The sequence below is a fragment of the Lampetra fluviatilis genome, chromosome 1, assembly GCF_964198595.1.
Source record: "Lampetra fluviatilis chromosome 1, kcLamFluv1.1, whole genome shotgun sequence".
NCBI lineage: Eukaryota > Metazoa > Chordata > Hyperoartia > Petromyzontiformes > Petromyzontidae > Lampetra > Lampetra fluviatilis.
This window is the reverse complement of record NC_136275.1, coordinates 14,170,090-14,182,760: the sequence shown is the minus strand read 5'-3', so window position 1 is coordinate 14,182,760 and position 12,671 is coordinate 14,170,090. Positions and strand designations below refer to the sequence as shown.

General features: G+C 45.0%; 1 protein-coding gene across 3 annotated transcripts in view; it reads left to right on the top strand.

The window, feature by feature from the left end:
* The window catches only part of LOC144932872 (neuropilin-2-like), a 69,944-nt gene that overhangs the window by 25,564 nt on the left and 31,709 nt on the right, over positions 1-12,671 (top strand). For all 3 annotated transcript variants that reach the window (XM_078857280.1, XM_078857269.1, XM_078857272.1), the window contains one exon: positions 6,982-7,137. In XM_078857280.1, the coding sequence (XP_078713406.1) occupies positions 6,982-7,137 (156 nt within the window). The remainder of the gene's footprint in view (positions 1-6,981; positions 7,138-12,671) is intronic.

Genomic DNA, 12,671 nt, shown 5'->3' with positions numbered 1-12,671 from the left:
CCCAGGACCTTAAAAATAAAAGGATGATTTTGAGAAATCCAGGACAGGTGGAAACCCGAGCAGCAGCAGAAGCAGCGGTAGTAACGGCACCAGATTGGCGATGGCACAGACTAATCAATCGGCACAGGCGCTTCCTTTATTTTGTTTAACTGTAAGAGCAACGCCACCGGCAATTACTGCACCTTTTCCTGCGGAAAGCAGCCTTTGGCAGCCTTCGGCCAATTTGTCCCCGAATCCACCGACCTCTCTCCCCCTGTCCCCCTTTCCCCTCCTCTCCCTCTCTCCTGTGGTTGCAATCCCAGCCGTCGTCTACCCACCCTCGTCATGCAGCGACGCTGTGAGAAGAGCAACTGTGTGTGGGGGAGTGTCGGCGTGCTGATGTTGGCCACCTTATCTGCAGTCGGCTCGTACGCTGCTGCTAATGACATTGTTGTTGACCTTTTCATAATCACCAACATCACCATTGGCCATTGCCTATCCACTGCTGGATGAAGACCTCACCAAGCCGTTCAAAATTTTCTCACAGTCATGCAATGTAAAAAGTCCGTCACACGAGCCGAGTTCATCGCTCCGTATCACACGTTCGATGTATTGGTTTGTCTGATTCAGTTCTGCGTTGACAAAGTAGCGGTGTCGATCTGTTCCCACATGGTCATAAATAAAATAAACGAATGAATGAATTGGCTTTTCTCGAGACATTTTTATTTTACATTGAGAGAATAGCTGGAGATTGTTTGCTGAGAAGACAGACTTGGGTTATGGGGGATTTAAATCCAACCACTGTACACCATGGGCTGTTTGGTTTTCTTTGCAGGACCAGACTGAAGGGTCGTACCACCTTTCCCCCCTCCCCTTTTGTGAACCGAGAATCAGTGCAGATTTCATTCCACGCAATCTAAACTCGCCTGGTTCGTAGCACAGCACGCTAACCACTGTGCCACTGCTCTCTTCCAACCACCCCCCCCACCCCCCTCCCAGTGTATACAAATGTAGGTCAGCTTTGAGAAACCTAGACATTTGTCATCCATTCACCGGCGAGTTATTTTTTATTCCCGGTGTGACACCGTGGGCGTAGTACCTCGCCCAGCCATGCGTGCGCTGTCGAAATAGATCCGAGAGCCCGCCGTGAGACCTCTTGGCCCTGGCCGCCGTGGGAGGGTCCCAGCGCCTCTCAACATTCGTCGTGAAGTGAGCACAGGAAGGCGCGTGGGCCCCTTTCAAAAGCAACGGGTAGAGCCAGCAGAGGGTCAGAGGTGGCACCGCGGGGCTGTTTGGGTAATTAGGGCTAAACTGCTGGTTCAGTCGTTATGCTGTCACTCTGAACTCTTCCCACGGGCTCTGATCTTGTGGAGTTTTAATGATGTCCCCAGCAGGGCTTATTTGTGAATGCTATAGTCACACCGACACAATACACCCGGGAGGGGATTTATGGGAGAGAGTGGGGATCGCAGTGGTGGGAGTTAGTGGCGGCGGGGAGAGAGAGGGATATTGCATGGGCAGCCTATGTCTGGGGTGACGGTGGCTGAGCAAGTCAATGCGTTTGTTGGCTCGTAGCCTCGAGTTGAGAATAAGATCGCAGCCACATAAACGTGCTCGTGGAATTGTCTCTGTTGTTGTGAAATTACAGCCGCTTCTCGTTGATACCTGTGTTATCTAACTTTGTGATTATTTTTGTTCACCAGGGTCATAGCACAGTGCGTTAACCACTGCACCACCGCTCCATCCCATTTTTTTCCATTCGATTGTACTTATGTACAAATTTACTTCACGTTCTTTGTCATGTTTTCACGTGATGTTTGTTCTCCTCATTTGTGCTGACATTGCAACTAGTAACTTGAGATGCAATTGTGTTCAATATTTCCATTCGTGTGTGTGCACGTGTGTGTATGGGGAGCGGTAGTGTAGTGGTTAGCGTGCTGCGCTACGAACCCGACGACCCGAGTTCGATTCCCGCTCACGGCCAACACCAGTGACGATTATCTGAACCGGTCCTGGGCTTCCTCCCCTAGGTTGACTCAGCCTTAAATGAGTACCTGGTGCGGCACTAGGGAGACAAAGGCGGCCGGGCGTGGTGCGGGCCACCCACCCCCTTGTGTGCCATTCCGGCCTTCATAGGTGCTCGCTAACAACACTTGCCCCAACAGTCTGTTAAGGCGAAACGGGGGATCTTTGTATCTTTGTTTTGTATGCACACGTGCACATGTGTGTGTGCACGTGTGTGTGTGTATGTGTTGGAGAGTGGGTTCCTACTCATGACCAACACCAGTGACCATTATTTGAATTGGTCCTGGGCCTCTCCTAGGTCAACTCAGCCTCAAATAATTACCTGGTGCGATGTATCAGTTTCAGTTTAATTTATTAGGTATAGCCCTGTGAGCCATGCGGCTCTTGACTCGGGTACAACCGCAACAAACAAAAACATGAACAAAGAACATCTTAAAGTGACAACGCGCAACAGAAACATCCAGGAAAAACCAGCAAAATCTTCCAGAAAAAAGCACCGTATATCAACGCTGTGTGCAATATCCCTGTGGGATGCAAGTCAAACAATAACAACCATAAGACAATTTATATGAAAGTTATCAGGCTAACTCCATACTTTAACAAACAAACATGGCTTAACCATACGTTTTCGAAATCACTAAAATAAAGTTATAAAAACAATGTAACAGTGATCATAGGAACTGTGATTAAAATTGAACAATAAACGATATACATAACATGTACGACCAAACTTTGCAGCCATAGCTGGCAGCATGAGTCACTCCACAACAGCAGGAGTATCAGCAGGAGTATAACAATTTTCAATGCACTTTTAAAGATCAGCACATTATAATCAAAACTAAAGATCATTCTTTGCAGCGGACATACGGAGCGATGCATTTGATTTCAGGCCACTCTGAATAGCAGTGGCAGCGGGGGGTGTACAGCTCCTCAAGAGCAGTTTTGAGTGCAGATCTCACAGGTAGTGATCCAAGTTGCAGTTTATTGGCGATAGCATTCCAGACCCTGGGGGCATCAACAGCAAATGACCTTCCTCCAGTATTTGTACGGCAATAAGGTATGTGAAGCATTTGTTCTTAGAAACAGTGAAGAGATCCAGCAGGTAGTCTGATGATTTCTTTGTAAGCATATCGTGAATAAATAATATCTGATGCACAAGCCGTCGATCATTAAGAGATGTTAAGTTTGACCCAATGTAGAGATCGCAGTGACTGAACCAGTTCAATGTGTAAAAACATCGCCACTGGGGAGACAAAGGCGGTCGGACATGTTGTTGGCCACCCACTCCCTCGTGTACCGTGCTGACCTTCAGAGGTGTTTGCAAACAGCATTTTCCCCAACAGTCGGTTAAGGCCATACGGGAGATCTTTGTTGGATATTGGTCACATCCAATATCAACAGGGAATATCTCCTGGGCTCTGCTTAGGTGGATTCAATCTTAAATGAGAACTTGGTGCAGTGTGTAAACATAAACTGTGAAGACAAAAGTGGTATGGCTTGGTGCTGGCCACATCACTCGCCATGATAGCGTTCAGAGGTGTTCACTTGCAGCACATGCTCCAACGGTCTGTGCAGCTACATGGGGGATCTTTGTCTTTGCGTGTGTGTGTACGTTTGTCGGTGGGACAGCAGATGAGGAAATGCCTGAATGAGAGCGAAACCGGGAAGCGGATGATGCAGAGCCGGCGATGCTGAGACTGTGTGGTGTTGTGAGAGATGGCTCGTGACCAGGAGCCATTATGTATTACTTGTCTTTGTTTATCACAGAGCGTCGATGGTGTAGACGTGTTCTTAATCGTCTAGCGCTCAACATTATTATGCATGGAACTGCAGGGTGTACTCAGTGCCCTTTGGTCCACGCGGATTTCGATTTGTGCGCGATTGCACGCGCAAAATCGCGCAAATGTTACGCTCGTGCATTGCAGATCCGACTCGGCTGCTTGAAGTAATTTGTTAAGAAGCCACCAGCAGCGCTGCCGCGGGCAATTATTGCTATTACAAATCAGCGACACATTCGCGTGAAGGAAAAACAGCCACCACGTGAATTACACTCGACGGCGGGAAATAAACGGCGATAATGTGAAACCGTACGGGCAGTGAAACCGCTTCACATTCCTCTGGCGAGCAACACCATTGTGGCACGTCTCCCCCCCCCTCTATCTGCAATGCCGCATTGTGTTTTCACGACGCTCGCTGCTCGTGAATAAATCGCACGGCTAATTAAATTTCCCTGCGTTGACCCCTGATTCGCGCACCAAAGCGGAACGCGTGCCCTGCCGGTGCCTTGGGCCACGCGTTCGTTTCCTTCACGCGCCGCCTCGTTTTACCCCTTGTGTGCGCACCCCCCCCCCCAATCTCAAAATAAAAATGATAACATTGCAGATGAGGAGAGTGATGGCGCGTGGATATGGGGCTGCGTCCCTCTCGTGTGTAAGAATGAGCACCACGCCCCCTTGTGTGGGGGAGGCAACCTCATCATAATGGACATTAGCATCAACATCATCATCATTCTGCATCCATCATCATTGTTCATTCATCATCGTCATAATTTAGCGTCTTCATCAGTCACAACCTGATGGGAGAGCGCGTGTTTTAGTTTTGCTGAAAGCTCGAGTAACGTTCGTGTTTTATTTAAATTGGCAAAAAGACATGGCAATTGCTTTTATATAATGTAGAGTATGTGGTACATGCTGCCTTGCTGGAAATTAATGCAGGGTTTATTTTAAATATTGAATTGGGCTGTTTTTCTTCGAAGGGAGTAAAGTGGGGGGGCTCAGCGATTTGCGGACTGCACTAAACTTGGTAATGACTAACATCAGTGGCGAGTGATATCTGAACCATTCCTTCAACCCCCTTCTCCTACACGGGGAAGTATGGTCAAAGAACCCCAATGATCGACAGTGACATGAGAAGTCATTCATCCAATAGTAGAATTGGCAAGGAGGCTATCACATTATTTAATGTTTACTAAACAAGGTAAGTTAGTGAGGATATGTGAAGTGTTGTTGACTGGAATGTGTACTCTTCTCTTGAGGGTTTTACCAGTGTGGGCGCATGTGATCTTATGTTTTTAATTTCAGGCGCATCCTCTGTAAAATGCAACATTCATATTTTAAGACCCTGGGTAGCTTGCCAAGGAAATGTTGTGTAATATTCAATGTAGCGCACATGCTTTGCACAGACACCGCGCAGTTAGCATTACACTTCCTCCAACATCGGATCTTCTGTGAGCATTCCAACACATAGAACTTCGTTTGTTTTACTAAGGTGGGTGGGGGGCAGGGGAGGGATGGCGGCTGCAGGGGGGGGCAGGAGGGCTCCAGGAAACCTTGAGTCTGGGCGGTGGTTGCAGTGAGGCGGCTGCAGCGAAGCAATAGCCAGGAGGCAGCTGAATACAATCTGAGCCTCGACTGTTCAGCATGTAACGGCGTGCCAATACTTAGATTTAAATCGATGATTTCTGGAGGATATATACTTTTTTTTCATAGCACTCCCATTCCTATGCTGGACGAAGGCCTCCCCACGGACAGCCGTGTTGACGGTGGCGTTTGTTTGACCATACTTCATCATGCTCGTCAGAGCGGTTTGGTGGAAGAGTGCCTTTTGGGGTGGAACGATGCATTAGTTCACAGGATAGAAGCAATTCGAACAGCTTGTGATGCGTATTTAAGAATCGATGTTTTGTTGATTTGTATGTGTAATATGACCTATCCCTCCTGCCACTCACAACTAGAGGCCACTACATGAACCATAGCTGATTTTTTTTTATCGACTTGAGTCCCTCCTGAATCTTGATCATTCATAAAATCACCAGGTTAAGTAGCTAAGCCTTCAATTTGCAGACTGCATGTTTTCACAAATTCATTAAAATCACGAGAGGTGCGAATCGTTACATTCGTAATACCTCACAGCACATCCAATCATGCATATGTAAGAATCAATCAACTCGCACAAATAATACACGTTTGCATAAACGAGTCGGTCAAAACAAGATAAAAACTAATCCATTGAATTTAAAGGGAACAACAACTGCGACAAAACATCAGCAATACTTTAATATAAGAGCAATAACATTATGAACACGTTTTCAGTTTGGCGAGCTGTTAACTACCTCTCCTGGTATACAGGAAGATGTGGGTTTCGTTTCCGATCCTAACGCCTGTATATTTTGAGTTTGCATGTCTCTCGCCACCTAGTCGCACGGATTTCTCTCCGAGTCCTCCGCTTTTTCCCTCCACATTTAGAAACATGCGTTTAGAGTTCAATCTTGATTTGAAGCTTTCGTGACTGCAGGAATCCATACTCTTTGGTTCTTTCGGTAAAGTCACGTAGGTAGAAAAATAAAACAAAATGATAATAATATATCACGATGTTTCGATCGCAACACAAACGGTCGTCCTCAGGCAGAAAAAATTATCCAGCAGTTCCACAAACCAAAAGTAATCGATTACCACGGACAATTCGATGCATAAATCGTGAGCGTAACAATCGATTTTCATCCATAATACACGTTTTTTTTGTTAGATCGCGTAAATATAAATGTGTCGTTTAACCCGCCACAGCCCGACAGCCAATTAGTAAGGTTTGTCACAAAAACAGAACGTGCCAATTCGTTACTCGTACAGCACACCGGTGTGTTGGAGAGCAAATCCACAACATTTGCAATGTGAGTACAACATTTCGCCAGTAATTACAACTAGCATCATAAGGCGAACAGCCAAACCTTACTAATTGGCTGTGTTGGGTGGTGGCGAGTATTAACGACACATTTATATTTACGCGATCTAACCCAAAAAACTTGTATTATGGATTATATTGGTCGTAAAAGCCTACGTGTTAAATCGATTTTCAACGCGAAAATCAACTTTCCCTGGGAGAGAGCATCCTAGACTCATGTGTGCCTTTATGCGCCCCTTGTTGGCATCCAATCATTACGCCCCCCCTCCCCGACAACCCTGCCCCGGCTGCTCATGCCAGGTGGACCTGCGCTTCGTGCGCGTGCTGAGCGGGGTGGCCACGCAGGGCGTTATCTCCAACGCCACGGGGCGGCCGTATTACGTGACGTCGTACCGCCTGGAGTACAGCACCTCAGGGGACGACTGGACCGTGTACCGCGACGACAAGAAGAGCAAGGTGAGTCGTGCTGCCGCCCCAAGCATCCGCCGACTCCTTCACCCTGGCGCACGCTTGTCTGCTTCACTCTAGTGGTTGCTCATTTGCCTGCTTGCCAGCTCACTTACACACCCGCTGAAATATTCACTCACCCACCTACCTACCCACTCACTCACATATTCATACACAAACTCACATGCTCACTCACTTATCTACCCACCAACCCATTCACTTGTCCACTCACCCTCCAGTTTAATCATTCATCCACCCGCTCATAATTCCACTGATCCAGGTCACTCTTGTCTAATGAGTTCTCACCTGACGCCTTCTGGTGTCATCTGGCCCTACACCAATGGGGACTAGGCTCTAAAGAAAGCCGTCTCGGGTGTGGGCCAATCAACTTCAAGGACAGTGCATATTATTATCCTTATCAGAGTTGCTTCTTTTTGTTTGCTTTATTGACTACTTGTGTTGTGGTCATTGCAAACATGATTCCTTGAATAAAGGTGTCAGTTTTGTACCAGTTAAAAGGGTAAAAACCTACCATTATATTTTGCCACTGGTAAAAGAGATCTCATAGTGAGTTCTCACCTGGTTCAACAAAATGAACTTAAAACAATAATCTTGAAACGCAGTCACTTACTCACTCATAACTCATTCACCCACGCATCAACTTACCTACCCACCAGCTGACTTTGTGCCGACACTTGCCTGATTATAAACGTACCGACTCGCCAATCTGATTCCTCTGGTCGTCACACACCTGTTGCTCACCTACTCTTAATTAGCAAAGAAGGCCATGTCACTCACATGCATACTCACTCATTTAAATATACACATACACACACGCATCAGCAGAATTACCATAGTAATCACCGGTATAGAAGGAGCAGCATCATTATTTAATCAGCTGTTAATATTCTACTTATTTTTCTTTCGTGCAAGGTTAGAGCATTTGGCAGTTTTTTTTAAATCAAGAACAATGAACAAAATATCAGATTGGGGGCGTTGAAATATGTCATTATTGAGTGAATGGGTAAAATAGCAGTAACTTGTTGCATACGTTGTATTAATGTGACAATGAAAGCAGCATTATGATGATGGAAAAGATTGTTCACTGTGCGTTCGCCTTCATTATGATCTCCAGTCAGTGGTGTCCATATTGTAATTGTGTCGATTATAATGTCTGTTGATAACCATGTTCTTTAATGAAGAGACATTGTTACATTATAGAGCATTCAACAAAGAACAGCAAAGAGATATTTTAATAAACATGAATAATATTCCTCCTCTCGGATCAGTGAACAGGTTTTGTACCTCAGCACTTCTGTCAGCTTAAATTGGTCAAAGATTCTGTGAAATAGTTCTATACATTAACTGATTTGCGTTATTTCAAGCTTGAAAGACAGTAGCCTGGCCTCTATGAAGAAATATTGAATTGTTTCTGTTCACAGCCAAATTATAGTCATAGTGATGTGATTTACACTTTGTCTTTACAATTTTGGCTTGATTTTAACAGCTGTCTGTGATTGGATGGAATCGGTTACATGTACCTTATTTCCAACTCATTCACCGCATCTTATGTTATCCATTTATTTGAACGAAATATAAAGGGCATGCGTTATTATTCTGCTCGCGAGTAGGATAGGTTTCTTGGAAGGGCATATACCGGATATTTGTATCCATCCGTGTCAATATCCAGGAAAGTTTTATTCTATTTAAATATAAATTATTTGGTGATGCTGTGTCAGCAGTGGTGCACAAGCAAAGTTTACAAGGAAACTTAACACATTTGTCAAAAATACTGTTTTAAAATAAAAATATACAATATGAGATGTTCTGGCCAATGGTCATTGCTTGCAACATCACCACTTATATATTTATAAAGTCACAGTGCTATTGATAAATGTGTCGGTCTTTGTAAATATATATTATTTAAATAACCAAAAAAACTGGAATAGGACACACGGCAAGTGTTGTAAATTTATGCTTGACACGTCCTGTATCTTTTTCATGTAGACAAATGCGCGTGGATTTTGCTGCTGTCATTGATATTGTGTATTTCCAGCTGTGATGGATTACCTGGGGCACATGTGTGAATAAATGGTGGATCACGGGTTGCAGGAGCATCCAGAATCCGATTATTAAATGAGTTCTTTTCGAGTCACGGGCCAGGTCACAGCACTGTGTGTCACTTGACATACAGGAAAATAAGGAAAGCAAACGCACACATGTATACACATGCACACCTACGTACACACACCGAAACGTACACGTGCACAAATATCCACAAAAACAAAGGCTCTTGCAGCAAGTGCTATTAGCCAGCACCTATGCAGGTTGGGGGCGGCACACGAGGGGGTGGGTGACCAGCACCACGCCCGGCCGCCTTTATTGCCCTTCAGTGGAAATGTTTTACACATTGCACCAATTACTCATTTGCGGCTGAGTTGATCTCAAGGATGCCCAGGGCTGGTTCTGAGAATTATTACGAGTGTTGGCTGTGAGTGGGAATCGAACTTGGGTAGTCGAGTTCATAATGCAGCATGCTAACCCCCCCCCCACACACATGCACACATGCACACAGTTGCTTTGGTGCAACGAGCCGTTGAGCCGTAGGAATTTCCATGGGGTCCAGCCTGTGACGCTCAAGACGCTATTACGATTCCTTCTGATGATGTCGGCTACACTGGCGGGCTGAGCATTGATAAGTGTGGAGCGATAAGCACTGGCTGGGCCATTTTTATCGATTATAGGACATTTTTCTTCACCGAGATAATATATTAATTTGGCTGCAGTGTGAATCATTCTGACCCTCAGAGTGGTCCTTGACTCGCCACCCGCAAGGGGCACCCGCCGTCGTGAATGTCCGCGCGATCTTCTGCTGCGGCAATGCATCGTATATAGACCAGCAGTCGGTCGCCCTGCTTTGAACTCGTGGCATGGAATGCAGATGCATCCTGAACGCTGTGCCAGTCAGGAGCGGCAGCAGAGTAGGAGGCCCGAGAGGCTGGGGGGGAGGGGCTGGTGAGGGGGATGTTTATGGAATTATGGGGAGATGATTTTGTCACTCGGGGCTGCAGTCCGGCTTAGTTCACAAGCAGACTCTGTTTTCTGGATGTGATCCTTGCCCAAGTGGCTTCCCTTGTTCATCGTGGCACTCACTGCATCATACACGCTGGATGCCTCCTTTCCACAATCCAATATTTTTGTCCCCCAAATGTTTTCAGACTTTATTTCAATGACAGACAAAAAAAGATTTGCACGTAGGCTTTCACGACCAATATCATCCATAATAGAGGTATTTTGAGTTAGTTTGTAAATGTTGTGGCTTGGCTCTCCAACACACCGGTGTGCTATACTAGTGACGAATTGGCATGTTCTGTTTATGTGACAACCCTTAGTAGTCGGCTGTGTCGGGTGGTGGCGGGTTTTAACGACACATTTATTATATATTTACGCGATCTAACCCAAAAGACCTCTATTATGTCATGGGCCAGTCGTTTCACCAGTTCTGCCACTGCATCAGGCCTGCTGTGTGCCAGCTGGAAACTTCATTTATCGTCTCGTTTTTCTCAGCAATAATATTGCAATTGAGTGACGACGCACACTGCACTCTTTTGGCAAGAATCTCGTTTTATATATATCAAATTATGTATTGACTCTGGAACTCCCAATCCATCGTTGGGTGTGCAGTTTTTTGTTCCGCAGAGGACATTTTCACATGCACTGCACAACCGCTGCCTTGATCTCTTAACCTGCAGCGATACAAGTGTGTGGTTCATGACAACACTGCGCCCTGGCTATTACAACAAATCCATACATCTGGTAAAGTAGACTTCAGGGGCAGTGTGGTGTGCAGCAAAATCCATTGTTGTAGTATACTACAATGCTCCCGTGTCTATGTTCCCTACTTCCACAACCCTGCATTGACCAGTGTGGTCAACTATGATCAAGCAACTCCTACGACCCGTACGTAGAGTGAAACAGGGATGTACGTGAACAAATACACAGAGCAGTCGTTCAATAGCTCACTCCCAACTGTTCTTCACCTTTATTTGTCGTGAACCAAAACTGTATTCTGTAGAGGAGAAGTGCGACTCGTTTTTGTGATGATGGCATTGCGTGATTTCAGAAGTGTTTACGAGCTCGCACTCGTGTGTGTGCGATTGGCCCCCATCTGCATGAAGCGCCACAGTTTACTCCTCAATCACACAGAGGCGTTTAGCGCAGTGTGGCAGAGAGTGGCGTACAGACGCCATCTCTCATAGCACGAGTCTGACTTTCCCATAAACCACACGCGTGTTCATAAGTAAGCTCCCGGATAAAACCGTGGCCCGCAGGCAGGAGTCTTAGAAACGAAGCGTTTGGAATATCAGAGAAAGGCGTTGCTGGCCGTAGGCAAATTAGAGGACGTTTCTCGGTTTGGCCATTCGCGAAATGCTCCATAAACTCGTAGGTGCTGCGTTCGCATAAATGGATTCCAATTATAAGTACCCACTTAATAAAGCTGTTTTGCATGGAGTAAAATCCCATTAAAATCCCATTTGCTTAATTTAGTAAACAAGCGAGGTGGCCATGCTGGTCCGTTGGGTGCCACTGTTTAAAGACCCCCTGCTGCCAAGAGGCCTCATTCGTCCTCTGCTTATAGCGGTTCTATAGTAGTTAATGTTGTCATCGGAACCATACTCCATATTTAGTACGGTACAGTTTTTAACGGAAATTTAATTTTATTCAAAGTTTAAAAAAATTCTCAACAAGGACAGATTATATTTATCATTCTGTTAGTCGACGAGTCATATTTTACAGTCACTTTGAAGAGCTGTTTGACAGCAGCCTATACATGAATCAATTAATTAAACAATTATTTCCAATTATAGCATTGAGTGATGAAATTTAATAGCCATTATTTAAATTTATATAGGGTCTGAATAACAAAAACAATCCTCCCCATAGTTATCTGCGTAAGATCAACCGAAAATATGAAAAATAAATGGAAACATTTTAATAATAAACAAAATCTTCTTGGTTCTTTCGGTAAAGTCACGTAGAAGGGAAGTAATAAAATAATAAAATTAAAACATAATAAAACAATTTTATTATTTTATTACTTCCCTTCTACGTGACTTTAATTTTATTATTTTATTACTTCCCTTCTACGTGACTTTACCGAAAGAACCAAGAAGATGAATCCCTGCAGTCACGAAAGCTTTAAATCGAAATAAACAAAATGTGAGATAAGCAGTGGCAAACCACATCAATCATGAGCCACCAAAACCACTACAGTCGTAATGATGCAGTGTACAGCCCTATGAATCCGCTCACCTAAGTTCAATTCCCAGCCACAGCTAATATCAGTGGCGAGCGAAGTTCTAACCAGTCCTGGGCATGGCCTCTCACTTTCATCAAGCCTTACTGACGAGTGTGGTGAAGTATGCTTAAGCAAGATCCACAACTGACACAGCATCATGAGATGGCCTTCATTCAGCAATGCATTGACAAAGGGCTATAAAATCTGATATAATACTTAGTATTACTATTTTTATAATGATACT